This window comes from Crocodylus porosus, unplaced genomic scaffold (genome assembly GCF_001723895.1).
Source record: "Crocodylus porosus isolate Cpor-Errol unplaced genomic scaffold, CroPor_comp1, whole genome shotgun sequence".
Classification (NCBI taxonomy): domain Eukaryota; kingdom Metazoa; phylum Chordata; order Crocodylia; family Crocodylidae; genus Crocodylus; species Crocodylus porosus.
In genome coordinates, this window is record NW_017728943.1 from 79,150,501 (window position 1) to 79,169,614 (window position 19,114).

The 19,114-nt window shown below is 45.4% G+C and overlaps 1 protein-coding gene and 1 pseudogene across 1 annotated transcript; both read left to right on the top strand.

The window, feature by feature from the left end:
- The first annotated feature begins 12,002 nt into the window (after positions 1–12,002).
- SAYSD1 (SAYSVFN motif domain containing 1) lies at positions 12,003–12,968 on the top strand. The gene is made up of 2 exons (XM_019549624.1): positions 12,003–12,180; positions 12,380–12,968. The coding sequence occupies exons 1-2, from the start codon at positions 12,064–12,066 to the stop codon at positions 12,698–12,700; spliced, it is 438 nt and encodes a 145-aa protein (XP_019405169.1). The 5' UTR covers positions 12,003–12,063; the 3' UTR covers positions 12,701–12,968.
- On the top strand, positions 12,944–14,461 carry LOC109319832 (annotated as a pseudogene).
- Positions 14,462–19,114: the final 4,653 nt, after the last annotated feature.

A 19,114-nucleotide genomic window follows, 5' to 3' on the forward strand; every position in this document is an offset into this window, starting at 1 on the left:
CAGCTTTGTAAAATGAACATACTAATATCGGTTTAAAGTCAAAATAAATCACCTGTAACAAAGGAGCTACATCAAGCATTTCCCTAACGCAGATTGATCTGGTAGAAAAATTTCGTCTCTGGTTTGTTGAGTTTCTCTTTTCTTCAGAAAAATAAATTATAGGCCTCTAACAATCTTTAAATATTTCTATTGCACATTCATAACCCAGTAGCTTCCTTTCATTCTCTTTATAGAACCATTCACCTGGAAATGACGAAGAAAGGATACTTGCTAAATGGTTACAGCATCTTGACTATGAAGGATAATTACTTACCTGTAACTAGAGTTTACAGAAGAATCACTGGAACATAGAACTGGACAGAAGCTCCTGCCCCATTTGCAGGCATCATTTTACCCAAAAAATCCCCTTACCCCACATTGCCATTTCAGATCCTTACACATGACTACAAAATACAGAACTATAACCACTAAGAACTGCCAGGAACATGTCACAGGTAAAAAGTGGGAGGAAAGAGGGCAATGACCATGCCCTACCACTACAGTGATAGAAGTAATTGCTTAATGTATAAACTCTTTACTGCTCCTTTATGATAAAGAAAGATATCCTCAAACTTAGTTTTTTTCTTCCTTCTGCAATTTCTGCTTGGGTTCACAGGTGAATTATCATGTCCTTGCTTCTCTATCTTGAACCGAGTTCTGCAAAATGATGGTACTCCAGCCCCAGTCCGGCAAAGTACTTAAGCGCACACACCATCCCATTAAAGTCAATAGGGTCATTCATGTTTAAAGTTAAGTATGCATTTAATCGCATTGCTAGATGGGGAAGGGTACTAACCACTTCTCAGGATTGTGCCAAAGAAATTGCCAGCAAGTCTAGTCATTCACAACCCACTAAAAAAGAGAAGACTTTCTCTCTATGCAGTATCACTCCTGGTAAAAGTGACAAATGTATAACTCTATTCTAGAGCATTCTGGGGGAGGCAAAGGAAGTTACAGCCTATTTTATAGTGTAACTTCAAAGAAATTTATTCTAGTCCTCTCTATACTTGTTCCCTTTTGTTCCATCCCTGTCATGAATGCTGATGTCTTCGTTGTATGCAGAAGACACAAGAACTAGAACCCAGATTAACTGGAGGACACCCCATCAAAGCTAAAGTAGTTGGGTCAGTAGGATACTGAACTAACCTGTTCTGTTGGAAGGAAATTCACTTGTGGTTGAACTATGCAGGGATTTTGTGTGCAGCCTGGGACCCCACCATTGGCCCAGAGAGACCGAAGGCCTTGTCCTCAGTGGGCACATCTACACAAGACACTTAATGCCCACTGGACTAATTCTACTGCATATTAGTGCAGCTGGCAAAAACAGTGCTAATATGCAGTACACTAGTCTAATGGACATTAAGTGTCACACAAACAGCATTCATCTGAGCTAATGCACAGTAGTGCCGATTATACCGCATTAAGTTAGTACCCATTACTACAAGTACTAAACTTAATGTGATTACGGCTCATTAATGAACATGTAGACATGTCCAGTTTGTCTAAAGGAAAATAGCTCCATCAAAATCAGAAGGTAAAATCCTGTCCCACTGGAGTTAATGGCAAAACTCTTGTTGGTTTCAGGGAGGTCAGAGTTTCACATAGGGAAGCTGCATCCGTTCATGATAGCTGAGGATCTGACTTAGTGGCTGCCTCTACACGAGACACTATTGCAGTCATTACGGTGCATTGATTTAGTACTTGTACAAACAAGCACTAAATAAATGTTCAGTAACCCGAGTTACTGTGCAGTAGCACCAGTGAACACCTTGTTTGTGACACTACTGTGCAGTAGCATTGTGTCATGCTTCTTGCCACACGATGCTACTGCGCAGTAGTATCAGGCTCCTGCACAGTTAGCATCTCATGTAAACACACTCACTGTCAGCTGTTTCTGTACTTCTCTCCATGTCTTCTTTTAGCTCCCTGTCTCCAACCTGTCCCTTACCTTTATGTCACTCATCCCACCCAAACCCTTGTTTCTTTGTTGCCTCCATTTTTCACCTGGTGTACCCACCCCCTGGAGATGCCTCACAATCTGATCTGTGTCCTTTTAGGCCTGGACTGTTGTCTCTGGCCAAATGAAGCAGCTATTGAGTCTTAGGACAACTGTTGTAGTGGTTGCAGCAATGGAAATGGGGAGCCAGATATCAGAGTGCTGCTGTGAAAAATCCCGTCCTGTGGTCAGAGGTGAACAAAGCTGCTCAGTAGAAGGTAGCAGCTGAATGCAGAGTGGCTAGCATGTTAACAACTGTGGTTTTTGATTTTTCACTGTTTCTTGAGGATTCTGCCTGGTTGCATTTAATTTAAGTACAACATGGAATTTTGCATTTTTCAGAGATGGGCCAGAGAAAAGCAGCTGGAAACAACTGAGCAGAACAGCAAGTTATCATCTCCAAAAAAGACACAAATAGGTTCTAGTACCAGAAAGCAATGATATTCTTTGCCAACTTTCTCAGGTTAGAAGCAGCTTCCATCCTCATCCTTGTTTTTATTTCCACTCTCATTCTCTCTCTCTTTTCCCTTTGTTCCATGTAGACTTTGTTTCAAGCTCTTCTTCAGTCCATTCACTAATTATTTTAATACAGACATCTAAAATATTACCAAACATTGAAAGTAATAGGACAACAAGCTCACTCACCTCAAGCCCTGCATAATTGCATGAGGGATACATTTTCAATGTTTACTTTGCATAATGGATAAAACTATTTATCTATTGTCTATCTACTGTTGTTGGGGTTTTTCTTGTCCATTAATTGAGTTTAAAAAATCTTCAGAATCTGACTGTATTCTGCACCAGTTGCACCCGTTGAGCCAGATCTGACCCTTGGCCCAGGCATTGGATACCTGTGGATTAACTGGTTCACTATGTGGTCTAGTTCTTCCAGCCTTCATTAGGTTGATGTTAGCACTTGCTAGATGGATTTTTTTATTCATTTTGCTACTGATATTCCAGCTTTCTATGTGTACATCATCAGCGGACTCTCATTGATGAACGAAACCTTCTTATTTTATGGAACACAGGATACTTTGAGGCCAAATCTTCCATCCACTGTAGTGATGATCAGGTACTTGGACTGCTTTGGCTGGAAACAGACGTTGCTACCATAAAAATGTTTATGGTGGCACAAAGGCCAAGCAAACAGACATCGATGCCTCTTGTACTGCAAATGCCCCAGTTTGTGGCTGTGATAGGGGGTATGAATTTGTGCTGCTATTCTGTGGCAGACATCTGTTTGCTTTAAGGTGGGAGAGTGCTCCAGGTGGCATAGCCTGGAGCTTCCCCTACACTCCAGCTGCCCCAGGTAGGCACTTCCAGGGCTTCAGAGCCCCAAGCCTCTGTGTCCCAGGAATTCTGATTCAGGATCGGGCCCCTGAAGCCCAGGGAGTGCCTGCCTGGGTTTCCCTTTGGGTAGAGACCCATTGGTGAGCCTGATTTGGGGTGTGTTTCTGCAGATGGAAACCTTGGGTTCTCCCATTTGCAGAGCCATGCGTGGGGTTCACCTGTTTACAGAGATGTACCCCATGTGTTGTATAGCAGGCCCAAGCTCTTCCTGGGAGTGGCAGGGGCCTGATCCTGTAGGACAATGGGCAACATCTGTTTCACTCAATAAAGTAGATCGGCTATATTGGGCACATCCCAGAACAGCAGATCTGCTTCATTTGGTGACATCTGTTTATATCCATTGTCAATTTGTTGTCCCTTGGACTCTGTAAAGCAAACTACCAGGCTACTTCACGCTGAAAGCGTAGGGGTTCAGGTTTTATAAGTGAATCAGCTACCTCTTTCCGTTTCTGTATTTGTAATATCTTCAGAATTCACTCCTATACTAAAGACTGGATCCAGCTAAGGGAAGTTAGCTTTGTGAGCATAATGGTTTCCAATGTGTGCTAAGAGAGATGTCTGTAGCATTTTGTGCATGTGTATGCATGTGTGATGCCTGTGTGTATAAACTGGGATTGCCAAGAATGATAGATCTGTGGTACTCTGGTAGCAGATTCATTAGTTCTGACAGGATCTTAGATTCAAGACCAGCTTACAAGCAAGAATTTTAGGATTTTTTAAACACTTTGCATCATAGATTATTATGGATACATTCAAACATTTCACTTGATAGGACATGTGAGGTGGGAGAGAAAGAGGATTGCTACTATGCTTCTTTCTGACTCATTCTGGGATTTTTCTTTTTTTTTTTTTTTTGAGTTTTGCTGAATATCTTGTAGGAATTAGGTATGTTAAGGGTTGGAAATGGTTTTAAGCTTAATCTCAGTTACATAAGGTAATAGTGTTTCATCAAAAATCAATTCCTGAATGGTTTTGTTTTTGTTTATGGTCAACATTTATCAGCAGACACACAAGGCTGTTGATCTTCATCTTCCCTGGTGGCTGTAAATTATGGCAAAAGTGATGACAGGACAACAATTTTGCATGATAATGTATCATGTCAGACACTACAGAAAGAAGGGGAAGTGTTGTAGATTCCTCTTGGAGGTCCCATGCTCCCTAATAGAGAGACTGTGCTGTCCTATTATCCAGAAGTTTTGTGAAATGGTCTATATACAGATGGAACTGATTGCAGCAGACTGCTAGAATGACAGATCAGCATGAGTGGATAGCTTTGCAGTAAAATCAACTTAAAACATAGGCAAACTGAAAAAATATTTGCAAGCCAACAACTAGCAGAAGGATTTGGAAGCATGAAGTAACGCTTTTTTTTAAATAAGTTGATTCAAATTGATGGTGTCCTTGTTCTCAAGACTTCTGAAAGTTGCTTTTGTTTGGTAATAACATTGCTGCCTTGTCCTTCGTTTTGCAAACCTACAGCATATTAATACTTTTTTGTACTGGCGCAGCATTTGCTATCTTTCCAGATCAGAGGCAGAGGTGAAGCACTGTCTAGTGTCCAAAACTCCTTAATTTTAAGTACTATCTTACTGTGGAGTAAAAATCTCGGTAGCAGCACAGATGTAGATGCTGCCCTGCCTGGCTGGGGCATGAGGTTGCTTCAGTGTGGGGGCTGACTGCCAGCTAGTCCCTGCACTGAAGCACTCTCATGCCCCAGCCACCCCCTCAGCAGCACATTGCAGCCCCAGGCTGGCAGGCTGACCCCCAGAACCTCCTGCCAGCTGGGGCTGCTCCACGCCAGCTCCACATGCTGCACATAAATAAACTGTAGAACTTATTGCTCCAAAGTTAGTTGTTTCTGGGTGCACATTCAAATGGCATGCCTGGGAGCAATAAAATGTGGAGCAATAAGCTCCGCAATTTATTCATGCACCATAATTGTATGTGTAGACGTGCCCACTGACTGATTTTACAGTGCTGAAAAAGTGACTTGTCCCCTTTCTCTCACTTTCCCCATCTGCAATATAAAAATAACTATTATTTATTTTCCTCACTATAACCCCTGGCAGCCTTCATCACAGACCAAAACTCCACTGTCATAGGAGCTGCTTTACAAAGAGAACAAAAAGATGGTCCCTGGCCCAGACAGCCACATGTACTTTCCTGCCTTGCAAAGGAGTTGTGCTGACTGATTAATAATCATAAAGCACTTTTTTTCTTTTTTAAGAAAGCTTTGGAATGACAAGTCTATTCAAATACAACATAGCAGTGTAAACAGGTAGAAGAAAAGAGACAGGTTGGCTCACTTGATGGAAAGGAAGGCTGTACAGGATTTCATGTGGGAAACTGCAATTTTTCCCACAGTAATTGCTTTCTGAGAAAAAACCCAAAAAGGGCAGTATTCTGAGCCCTGGAATTTCATAACATGTTTCAGCATTTTGCCTTTTGAATCATATCAAAGCTATGAGCAGAAAAGAAAATTATCCAAAATGTTTATAGAATGTTCATTATTTAAAAGTAATTGACAGGTTTGTTTTCTATTACAGTAGTTTTAGTATGATAGCATCTGACATTTACAGTTGACAGTATTGGTAGTAAGGGTGCATTAATCATTTTTTTCTCCTTCTAAAGGAGATCTTTATGAAAAGTTAGCAAAAAAACCAATTCATACCTTGGGTTTGTCCCTTCTAATTCTTTAAATGTACATTAGCTGTTTATGCAAAGAAAAACTGTAACTGCTAATATCTGAGGGCATTTATACACATGCTCTGGTTAGGGGTGTGGTGGGGGGGGGGCTTTAATTATACTGGCTCTGAGAACCACTCTAATTAAAGCCCCCGGCCCTGAAGTGTCTTGTGTATCAGTGTGCCCACGGTTCAAAAAGGCAGCAGGAGCACTCTAACTAAAGTTCGTCAAAAGAGCTGTATTTAAAGTGCCCCCACTGCCATTTTGAAGCATGGGGATGCTGATACACAAGTTGCTAGAATCTGCTGAAGCACAGTAATTACCATACTCCAGCAGACTAAATGAACTGAGTCTGCTCGGATATGCTGTAATTACAGTGTATTAGAGCAGCCTCACTGCTTGTGTATAGGCACCCTGATAATAACAACTAGGTATGCAAATAAAAATGGCTTTTAATACCGCATCAGATGTCTGAAGCTTTGAGGATCAGACCTTCATGGGTGACTGGTACCACCTCAGTCAGGGGGTGCACATGCCCCCCCTAGTGACCAGTCAGTGGGTCCCCCGGTGGCCAGTCTCACAGACCAGGGCCAGGGGGTCCCCTGTGACCAATCGCACTCACCTGAAAGTGGTCACAGACCTCCCGAAAGTAGCTGCAGTCACTTCCAGGAATGCCACAGCTATTTCATCCAGTGCTTCATTCCAGCCAGCACTCACAGGGGGTCACTGGACATGTACATGCACCCCGTGCACCCCCTACACATTACCATTGCAGACCTTTCTAACGTAATAAAACATGGGACAAAAATCATCCTGTATCTTTAAAGATTAAGCTACACAGTGCTGGACTTTTAGAATAAAAATTATTCTAACTGACCTGGCCTAGAATAGAAGTGTCTTCTATTTATTTACTAATTGGTTCTAAAATACGTATACTCCTTATGATCAGAGAACTGAGGAAGAATGGTGTGCATTTGAAAGCTTGTCTAGCTTTATCCCAACTAGATGGTGGGTTAAAAGGTATCATGGTAAGAAATACTTGAGATATGCAAAAAGTGCAGTACAAAATTAGATGAGCACAAGTCTACCCACTCCAATCCAATTTATGTATTCTCACAGCCCTCGATAACTAAAATTAATGCAGACTTTGCCCCCTCAACTCCATTGAATTAATGAAGCCAGATGTTAATAACCAGTTGTTATTCTGTGTTAATGGCACTTAGCAGGTTGGTGTGTGTGGTTGTCCATCCTGAAGAAGAGTGAATTAGATTAGTCCTTTGGTACTTGAGAGAATTAATGCAATTTGTTCATCAGTATATTTCAGAACAGTCTGGCAAGCACATTGACTGAGAGAGATACTTTGTGGGGTTGAAAATTTAAAGCAGTAATGCCTCAAAATACTTTACTTCTCTTGACAGAAAAGTGTTTACTGACGCTGTTGTACTGAATAAATTGATCACTGGTGCTGGGGTGTACTAATAATCTTCTAGTGAGGTTCTGGTTTCAGAGGAATCAGGTCAAACATGTGCCCAGGGTTTAAATGCTTCCCCAACTTTTTAGGTTAGGAAAGCTGGGATGAAAGTTTTGCAAGAGGTTTCCTTGTGAGAATTTCTAGGGCTTCTTGTCAGCTCAAGATACCCTAAGGATGATCTCTCAAACTAGTCTGCAACCCCTTCTGCTCCCAGAAGGAAGGAGAAAATGCAGAGGCTCATGAATTTTAATGTAATCACTAGAAAAGATTCAGATTAGATTTTGCAAAGAGTTTTGACTAAGATCTTATTTTATTAATCCTTTAGCATGAGCTAAAAACAGATGACCAGTTTAATCCAGGAGCTGATTAGTCGGAGATCTGACTTCCAACAAAAAAGGCCTGGGACAGTCATTTACACATGAGCTTTAAATGGCAATTAATGTGAATTAGCCATGGATGTTCCAGGGCAAAGTGTTAATTCAGATATTTTGCAGGTACTTAATGTGGGAGAATGGGCATCTGTGTAAGGTCTCAGGAGACTGTCTGTTTCTAGCCATAAAGTTTATTCCTGCTGTTTTTCTGATTGCACATGGTGTCCAAAGTTGCCAATAATACTAGATTTAGAAGCATCAGAGGAGTGTAGTCAATTTCACTGTATTGTAATTGCCTAGCTGAGAGTTTGACACTGATTTTGCAAAGAGTCTTTTGTAGCACATATGTGCCACAAGGTAATGAATGAATAATTGACACTTAAATCGTGGCAATGGTCTTCAGCCAAATTGCTGAGAGGTGCAAATGTCAAAAGAATAACAGATTATCTTCTATTTCATGCTCTTTTTCCTCTTGCCTACACAAAAATAAATCAGCAGCTAACTATGCTGCTCTGTATTTATAGGACACAGCAGTTATCATTTAGCACAACCCTAAGTCATTCCACTTTTTCAGTAACCTTAATGCTGTTTTCTGAACAAAGATGGATGTCCTGTATAATTTTAGTTATTAAGACTGACAGACCACAGATCTAAGAAATGCAGAGCAATCAAGAAACTCACAATTAAAAGCTGATCTCCTAACTGCAGCAGATGTAGGAGATACTTGCTTGATATTGTACCGAGTATGATGTAAGCTTTGATCATATCTTGCCATGTGCGCGCATGTATATAGCAAGTACTCCAGGGACCAAAAAAGTCTCTTTAAGAGGGTGGGCTCTTTAAATTGCTAGCTTACCCTGAATATCTAGTTGGATTATATTTATTATAAAGTGTTAGATCAAATGGCTGCTTTAAAATGCTGGCCTTCAGATGGAAAATGGCAAAGCTCCTAACAATGATACTCCAGCTGCTGTTTTTAAATGAAACTACAGCTTCTACAGATCTGGTGATGAAGCTTGGTGGTCTGCATGTGACTTTATAGTGTAGCGATTGTTTTGCTCCAGGGTCTGTTTTGAAGCCATTCCTGGTCATAAAGAAATGATACTTAAGGATGGTCATTTAGGACAGATAGACACTAAAAATAGGTCTAATTAAGTCTACAGATATTTAATAATACAGAGCCAAGGACGAGGCTACAGTTGCACGCAGATCAAAAGTAACTGGTTGTCCCTTGCAAGCAGAAAACAGGCATTCAGACTCAGGATTTCAAACAGATATTAGATGGATCATAAATTTAATAGCAAACTTGTACATCCTGTATCAAGATAGTTAACATAGTTCTGACTCTAGCTGACTTCCTGCCCCTGGGGCAGGGATGGACTTGATGATCTTCCCAGGTCCCTTCCAGCCCTAATGTCTGTTTAATCCATGAAACATTTGCTATTAATCTTTCTGACATGAACTACTTTACTTCTACACTGTGCATTTTAAATCTTTATGTTCTGTTTGAAAAGCATCATTTCAGAGATGCTGTATTTGTCCAACAGCAATAGAAAGGTCCCTTCCCCTATATACCAACTTCATCATCAGTCACAAAAGCAAAACAATGCCCTATGCTGTTGTAAAGCATTTCAATTTTTATTTCAAAACCAAGTGTCTTTCAACTGGGCAAAAGTTCTTCTTCAGAATGGGACTTGTGCAAAATCTGAAATGTGTAAGGAAGTTATTAAAGGCCAAATGCCATAGAATCATAGAAATCATAAAGAAATGGGGCTGCAAAGGACCTTTGTAGGTCATCTGCCCCTGCCTGCCTTCATCTGCTCCTCCCTGCCCTGCTGTCTTTTCTTCCCTTGCTCTGCTGATTCCTACACATTTGCTAAGAGCTGCTTTTCTTCTCCCTCACAAACGCAGAAGGATCCAGACTACACCCGGCGAGGGTAACCCTGGTAGCTTATGCTGAACAGGCTGGGGGCAGGGTTTCACTGGGCAGCGTCCACTAGCTTCTTGGACTTGTTTTGAGGGCTAGTGGGCACTGGTTCATGTGCTCTGCTTGGTGTTCCCCCTTAGAGCACTTGTTATTAACCTCTCACCCTCACTCCTGTCCCTGCTAGTTGTCCCAAGAAACCTGCTGGCATACACTTGATAGCTCCCTCTAACAATAGGGGGGAGTGACCCATGTCTGTTTGGGCTCATGCCCATGATTCTTTTGTGCATCAAATATGCCAACCCCCTGCCTGAGGCAGGACTGTCCTGATCTGAACCATCCTATACAAATCCATAATCTAACCTCTTAGTAAAATGACTGTTAGCCCTGATGCAGCTTGAGACATGACATCCTAACCTGTCACAGGTAAAGCAGGGGGACCACGGCAGCCAAATGTGCATCTGAAACATGCCTTGCCTTAGCTTAACAAGGCAGTACTGTCCATGGTCTCTCAAAAAATAGCCATTTCCCACCCTCCCTTCAACCTTTTCCTGCTTGCTTCTGGGTTGACACTCCAAAGGGCAGCTCTGAAAAGAGAGAAAAGCAGCTGGAAACAACTGAGCAGAACAGCAAGCACATTGCTGTGGCAATGGTTGCTGTTGCCGATTAATTAATGTTGGGTTCCCCAGCCCCTAAACCCATTCCCATAAATGAAATTTAATGACAACATTTCATAGAAACAGAACGTTAGCTGCCATGATTTCCCTGCTTTACCCGTGGCAGGTCAGGGTGCTAGGTCTGTGTTTACATTATGGATTGTACGAGATGCTTTGGATCAGGATCATCCTGCCCCAGGCTGGGGTTAGACTAGATGACCGCTGGAGTTCCCTTCCAGCCCGGCTTCTCTGTAATTATAATTTTCCACTGAGAATAACAGGCCATGTCTACACGAGATACTGACTGCAGTCATTTATGCAAGTTTATGCAAGTACTAAATGACTGCGCAGTAACCTGTGTTACTGCACAGTATCACCGATGAACAGCTTTGTTGGGGGATGCTGACTATGCAGTAGCTTGAGATGCTTCATGGTTTCTGCCACGCGACACTACAGCAGTCAGCTCAGGCTACTGTGCAGTCAGTGTCTCATGCAGGCGTGGCCATTGTGGCAGAAGGATGAAAAGCAGAGCAGGACTGTACAGCGTATAGCTCTTACTGAAAGACAGGGAGCAAGATGAACTGCGCAGGCAGGACTGAGAAGGGTGTTTAGAGGGGCACTGCTTGGTCCTTCTCCACCCTGCAGAGCACTGGAAGAAGTTGGGACTAGGCTGCCATTTGGGCCAACGGCTCATAGGCTTGATGGCTGCTTTCTAGCTCCTGACCCCGGGAGCGCTTCAACCTCAACCCAGCAGCAGCCAGTTTGGAGGGGAAGCGTCTCATCTTTGAAGTAGAGCAAGGGGAGCAGAGGAAGGGAGAGGAGACAAACCCCAGCCTACAACCTGCCCTCCCTCCTGGACCCACCTGCAACCCCTCAGCAAGGTCCATGGCTCAAGGACTGCGCTCTGCAGTCATCTCACAGCCCAAACCTGAGCTGCAGGACAGCTCATCCCCGGCCCAGGGACTGTCTGCGCCAGCAATCTATCTCCAACAAATGCTCGGAGGGCTCTGCTTCTTAAAACTCGTGTGAAGAGCCCAAGAGCTGGGCCCTCCCAAGTCTGTATTAACAACCTTTTATAGAAGCAGAATATTGGCTGCTGTGGCTCCCCTACTGGGGCCCCTTGGGGTGCGCTGTGTCAGCGTCTCACGCAGAAGTTACATTAGAGCTTGCAGGGCTGATCAGGGGTTGGACTAGATGGCCCGTGGAGGTCGCTTCCCCCCAGCTTCTCTGTGATTTTATGAACTTTAGTCAGCGCGTACTCTTACCAGGGCTCAGCTATGCCGCTGCCCCAGGCGTTTGCTGAGGGCGGGCTTTCTGCTCCCCTCAGGGGCGGGCTTGGAATGAAGAGGCAGCGGGGGAGGGGCAGGGCGCCTGGCTGGAACCGGAACAACGTTCCGGGCCGCTGGCTCACCGCGCGCCACCCCGACCCTCGCAACATCACCGCCCCGACCCGCCTACTGCGCGCACGCGTGACTGCCCCTCTGCCGGGCGTGGCCTGCTGGCCACTCCCCCTTCCCCAGCTGCCAGCCCCGTGGCCTCGGGCTTTGCGCGCGGCCTGCAGCCGGGGGGACATGTCCGGCCCCACGGAGCAGAGGCTGGCTCAGTATCGCGCCTCCCGCGGCGCAGCGCAGCCAGCGGCCCCTGCTGCTGGGCCCGCCAGAGCCTGGAGGTGGGGCCGCTCCGCCCAGGTGAATGGCGAGGGGGAGGGCGGGGCTTGTGGAGGGTGAGACGTGGCCCTCGAGGTTGGCGGGGCTCGCAGAGGCCACGCCCCCTTCGGAACGTGGCGGGAGCATGGCAGTTTAACTGCTGGGGCAGGCTGCTGTGTGCCCGAGGGGCGGGGAGGGGCTGCGAAGGCAGCTTGTAACAGAGGTGGCTCTTGTTCCCCAGGGGGCGCCCGGGCAAGCCGAGGCACCGGCAGGTCCCCCTTCGGGGTGGGCGCTGTGGCTGGCAGGGCACGTGTCCTTGCTGAAGTTCCTCCTGTGGCTGGTGCTGCTGGGGCTGTTCCTGGAGCTGGAGCTGGGGCTGCCCTACCTGGTGGTCTCTTCACTCTACTGGTTGTGTGCTGGGACCCGCGGGCTGGGGCAGCGACGCCGTGGGGAGATGAGTGCCTACTCCGTTTTCAACCCTGGCTGCCAGGCTATCCAGGGCACCCTGACTGCAGAACAGCTGGAGAGGGAGCTGCACTACCGCCCCTTGGCTGGGACCTAGCTCCCGTGTGTCCCATGAAGGCCTTACTTCGGGCAAGGGCTTTCCTCCCGCCCAGGATGCAAAGGATGAGGTAGAGGCCCTTGCTAACTACATGTGGAGTTGGAAGTGCCCTACCGAGGAGCTGGGTGATCTGAGGGGGAGAGCACAGCAAGTGGAACAGCAGCTGAGGGAGAAAATGGTCCAGTTCTCCTTCTCCAACACACCTGAATGCTCTCCTGAATGTGGCAGACAAGATGCTAACCATACTGTGGAAAACCACTTACCACTGCGAGGCACTCAAGTACACTGACAAGCTGGCTGGAGAATTTGCAGCTGTGTCGAGTTTTCTACAAGACGCAGGAGTGGGTCCCAGACTTTGTCCCCCACTCCCTGCACCTTATTGCATTTTGGCTCTGGGACTGGCTCTGTCAGCTGTATGAATACGTGCGTTTGGAGAGCTCGGCCCGTGTGCTCTCTGCTGCTGAATGGCTGCTTCAGGGTGGCTCTGATTCCCAGGGCCCTCACTTCATAGGTGTGTTTTTTGACAGTTCCTCTCCATCTCGCTCAAGGTGATGTTCAGCCTTGCAGTCTCTGCTTTCTCTCGGAATGAGCTGCCCAACCTGGCTGAGAGGGTGGCAACCTTCCAGATGCTGTGGAGGAAGATGGACAACTTTTTTTGGTGTCAGTTGAGAATGTATGAGAATCTTGTGCCCTTCCTTAGTGCCAGTTGCAAGAAGTTGGGTGGGGACACAGTGGCTCATGACCCACGAGATGCTCTCCTCTTTGCTCCGTGCCCACACCCCTCTGTCCTGTCTCTGCCTCTCATCTGAGAAATCCCTGCATTACAATTTAATTCAAGCCTATCATCCCCTGCCTTCCGGCTGGAACCTGCAGTTGAAGGAGAGATTCTCTTTCTTGATCCTGTGCCTTTAGTGTGGGGAGACCAAAGAGCCCTGGCTTCACATAATCCAGGCAGTTCTGTGTTGTCCCCATCATGCCCACTGCCAACTGTAGTCTGTAGCATACCACAATCACCATACACAAACATGGCAGAGACCTACGCTGCTGTGCCCAGCTCAGCCACTGAGGAGATTGGCTACTTGTGATGTCTACCCCAGAGGACTTGTCATTGGGAGATGATAGGAAGGCCCAAACAGAGAAGCAAAGTTGAGCTGCTCCTGTTGCACTGGACAGTCCTCTCCCCTGGGTCATCCTCACAGCATAGGCTGGTGAATGCAGCCCCCACACTTAGCATCTGTCCGAATCACCCGGACAAGCATTCCCTGCCTTCAGTTCACTGGCAAAGGATGCTACAGTGTGGAGGAATGTGGTCTCTGGCCTTCTGCATGTAATGTCCTTGCCCTCCCTCCCTGTCTGTCATATCCCTGTTTCCAGTTCATACTTCACTTTATCTGCCCCTTTTGTGTTTTATCTGTCCATGGCCCAGTCTTCCTTCAGGTGATCGCCTCCCATGCCTGCATGCCATCTCTGCCCTTGTTGCTTACCATCTGTTACTTCCGTTTTTCATTCCTTTTTGTTATTCTGCTATGTGTCTCTTGAGTCCTTTCAGTTGAGTCAGTTCAGCTGTTCATTGAGCCTTATTCTTCCTGTTCCCCACTAGCTCTATGCAGCCAGGAAAAGGGGCTGCAGGGACTCCCTGATGGCTTGACTATAACTGCAGGAGCAGAACACCCAAGTTCCTTTCTCCACCAGGAAGATTTCTGCTCTTGGGGTTGCATTACACTATCTAATAAACAATTCATGAAAAACCTTGACACAATGGTATGTTTGTTGTCTCACCTTGCCTCCTCTTTGCCAGGCTCCAAGCAGCTCAGGCCTTTCCCCTGCATTCCCATTAACCTCATGCTTGTAGGAAATCCAGGTACTAAAACATCCTAGAAGCACTTGAGCAATGGCTCTTCGTAGAGTGAGCCTGCCCCTAATGGAGAGAGGAATGACTCAGTGGTGACTAAGAATGAAAGAGTACTATCTGTTCCAGGTGAAATGTCTTATTTAAAGCCTGCTAGCTTGAAATAATGGCCACTTCTCACAATGGGCTGTCTGTTCCAATTTCATGCTAAAGTAGCAGAGTCGCCACATCTATGTCTTCTTGGCCTGCAAGGCAGTGAAAAGCTATCCTTAGCAGAAACTAAGTCAGCTCATAGCCCATTGCTATTATTTTCTTATGCTTCTGATTTTCTAAAGGAAGCAATTTATAAAAATCTGTTGTTTTAATAGTAGGGAGCCCACAGGTGGGATACTAGGGGAAATGTACTCTGGAGAGGCATATAATAAAGCCTTCTGTATTCTGGCCTAATGAGACCAAGTTCTACTTCATTCGTTTCCCCTAAATGTCTATGTCAGGCAAGGCTGTAAGATTCATCTCACCCTACATGGGTGGTCCAGGGCTTGAACCCACACGTCAGCCCTGACCCTATATGGCATGCAAAGTGTGTGGCTCCAGTCTGGGGGGCCTGCACCAGACCAGCAATGCACAATGGATCTGCCATGTAGGGCTGGTCTTTGTGCCCAATCCAGACTAGTCCCATGCACACTTGCTCCAACCCAGCACAGCATGCAGTGCACAGGGCTGGTCTGGGGCACGTTCTGTATGAGGGGCCTGCACCAGCTTATTCCTGTGCATTGAATCCTGAATGGACAGCCTTTCTGTGGGCCAGTTTGGATAGATCCAGCATGCTGCTCTTTCCTGGCATCACATGCAGAGCAAAGGGCTAGGGCCAGTGTATACACTGTGGGTCATGTGATATGGCTCCATGGGCCATATCTTTGACACCCCTGGCATAGAGGAGAGGGCCTGGCTGCAGTTGTTCAGTTCCTGCAATATTTTGGCTGCAAACTAGAGGCTTGCAGTTGGGGAACCAAAACTGTTGCCTTCCTGTGTGGACCTGTGCAGGGAGCATGTCCTTGAGATTAATTTTCCGGTTATAAAGAAAGTTCTTGAAACAGACAGAAGAATGCTGCCCTCTAGAGTCCAGACAAAACAGGCACCTGGCTGCAGTCAGGTAGCATATTATCCAGGAATAGATGCTGCTATCTTGGAAAAACCCTCCAAAATATGTGACTGCAAAATCCCTTGGGTCTGGACTGCAGTGAATAGAGATAGTTTGTAGCTTGGAGTCACTGTCTCAAGCTCTCTGAAGATGAATTGAGGAGGACATCCCTGGTAAGATTGTGCTCAGGTCATATTTTCAAGATCATGTCTATGGTCACCAGAGCAGAAGACATTCTTTTCATTTAATTGCATTGAGATTCTGGAGCACACTTCTAAAGCAGAGGCTCAGTTTTGCAGCTTTCAAATGTAGAAAGCCCTGCTCATATTTGGCAAAATTGCATTTGTCTGTAGATGGGTCTTTAACAGGCATTCTTGTTTAGGAAGGAGCACTTTAAATGGAGTGTATAATATCCATTGTCAAGTGCCTGAGGACTCAAAAGTGACTATGTGCTTACCCGGCAGTATGTACTTATCCAAACTTCATGTCAGCAATCAGTGTTCTGTAAGTAAACCACTTTGTCAGTGTGATGATATTAGTAGCTATGACACTCTTAGTAGCTGTGGTAGGGTGGAATGGTGTTGTATCTGTGATGGGCCAGGAAATACGTGGGAAACAAGGTTCTGGGGGATAAGAACTTTTATTGGCCCAGCTGTACAGTTGGGAGAGGTTAGCAAATCTTTCCGGCACAAAATGCCAGACTTGAAGAAGGCTTCTTCAGCCTAACAAAGGGTGTTTGTACTTGATAGTTTGCAAAGAAGAATTTTTCCAACGGTTTCAGTTGATGTAATAAACGATATATTGGCTCTACCCAAAAAACCTTGTCTGCCTATGTCCTTAGACCAACGTGGCTATAACCTATACCCCTGAGACCTGAAGAAGGGTACATTTGTGCTGGAAAGCTTTGCTAACCTCTCCCAACTGTGTGGTTGGGCCTATAAAAGATAATATCCTAAAAAAAACCCTTGTTTCTCATATACCTGTAACTGAAACTGTAGCTCCCATTATGAGAAGCTTCTACTGACAAGGCTGTGCACTTTAGAAACATTCTTTACAGCATGGTCAGTGCAGTGGTGTTAGTAGCCTCTAGACCAGTGGTTCTCAGCCTTTTTACACTCAAGACCTCCCCTTTGTAACTTATAACTTTAGTTACACCCCATTTAAAAATGTACTATGGTATGTAAAAAAAAAAAAAAAAAACCAGACTGGAAACCCACTTTAACCTGGAAAATACTTGCGTGAGTAATATGGCAATAGTACAATTAATGCAACACTTGAGCTTGGCAGAGCCCCAGTGGAGAATTAGTGCTCTAGAAAGATACTACTATGGCTCCTGTCACAGTGGGATTTGAACACCGTACATCATAAATGTGTTTATTTTGGAACAATATTACGAAGCATAGGGTGAGATTCCATCTCCCTCTGAGCACTTAGAGGTTTGAGTGTGAGGGCTAGAAGTTGGATTTTTTAAAATGCAAAATCAGATTCCTTCTAGGAGTGGGGAGTTTGTACAAGACTTCACATATTTTAAGATTCACAATAAAACCACAAGTTTTCCCAGCTTGGTGGAAACTGGTCATTTTCTCTGTGTTGCCTAAAGAGGGGGCAGGCCTCTGAAGTGGGAAGGGAAGGCTCTATCTGTAGGACAGAGTTGCCTTTGCAGAGCAGTTAGGTCTGTGCCATAGGAAGAGTCTGGCTCACACGGTCCAGTGTGGTGCAGCATGGGACACTAGAAGCTCCCACCAGCTGGCCCCAGGTCCTAGTCACAGACTCTCTTTGGGAAGAGTCTCCTGGAGTGGGGCCTCCTGCCTTGCCCAAGGAGAGAGGGGGCAGAAAGGACTGGCTTCCCCTGAGAGCTCCTGCCTCACTCTTGTTTTCAGTCACAGCTGTAGCTAGTTACCGTAAAGAAGACGTGAGCCTCTGTCCCCAGAGTTGCATTGGTTTATGCTGCAGCCATTTTCTGATCTAGCCCCCCGCTAGAAAAGAGGCATGGTGGGGTAGTTCAGCCTAGGAGTGGGGTCCAGTATAACACCCATGAAAAGGTTGCACTGCATCCCAGTTGAGTGTAATTGCCATAAAGACTGCTTGCAGACATTAAAAAAACCCAAAAAACCTGCGCTTTACCAGAAAAAGCAGCACGTTACTTGAACCTGGCTCTGCAGCACCTGTATAGATCAGGCATTTCAGCAGGGCTTTTTGGTGCTTTTATCTAAAGCTGATTCAATCAGCTATTACATAAAAGTGCTAAAAAACCTCCACTTAAAGTGCCTGATCGATACAGATGTTGGGTGACCCGGATTCAGCTAAAGCACTGCATCTTCTGGGCATGCACTGCACTTGGCGTGGGAGTGCACAGAATTTAAAGTAAAGCACTTGTTTGGCTTTTTTTTGCTTTTTTTTTTAAAACGTCTGCAAGTAGTCAAAGCAGCTAGCTCATTTTGGTTTTAAGGTTTTTAATACTCACTGCTGGGGCCTAAAATGAGGTGAGAGCAGCTGTGAATCTGACTAGTTCCCCTCATGTTTAAGGCTTCTAGCAGTGGTTCTTTGATAGTTACTTCCCCTTTGCTGTTTCTGGGGTAGGTAAAGACAGGTGAATGCAGTGAATTACAAGAGAGACAGTGGGAATGTCTACACGAAATGTTTACTGTGGAGCTGCCCAATTAGCTCTGCCATAAATGTCATGGCATCTACAGGTGCAGAGCTATGATGCTGGAGTAAACTAATAAACTCAACAGCAGGGTAGTACTTGTAAATACAAAAACTACCCTGCTGTGAAGTTTTTTACTCTGCAGCATCGCATGTGTAGATGCTGACACAGCTGGCTAGGGCATGAGGGTCCTTCAGAGCGGTGGGGGGGGTTACCTGGCAGCAAGCCCCACACTAAAGCACCCTCATGCCTCAGCCAGCTCCTCTGCAGCATGGTGAGCTGGGGGAGTAGCCCCAGACTGGCAGACTGACCCCTGGGAAACCCTGCTAGCCAGGCCTGCTCCAACCTGCTACAGTCTCAGGCACAATAAACTCTGGAGTTTATTGCTTCATATTAATTGTATATGTAGACATGCCCAGTTATTGTTACTTTGCAACTAATTGGAGTATAATTAGGTTTCAGACTAGGCTGTGCAATTAAGTGGTTTATGCATGTAACAGGTATGGAGATAGATATATAATATCTAGCTAAAGATATAACAGGTATTCAGATATGCAGTAGGCCACAAAATGGAAGTGGCACTGTGCTGCACTTTTAAGTGAAGTATGCATCTGCCTGATTTGCATGCATGTGGAGTACATTATGTTTGCATTGGGGAGAGGATGGGGGATGTTAGCATAATTAATACCTTGCTGTAACTGGAAAATCGTTAACTTCTAGATGAGCTTGAACAATGCAGATTAAGGAGTATACCTTTTAGTAGAAGTCACAGCATAC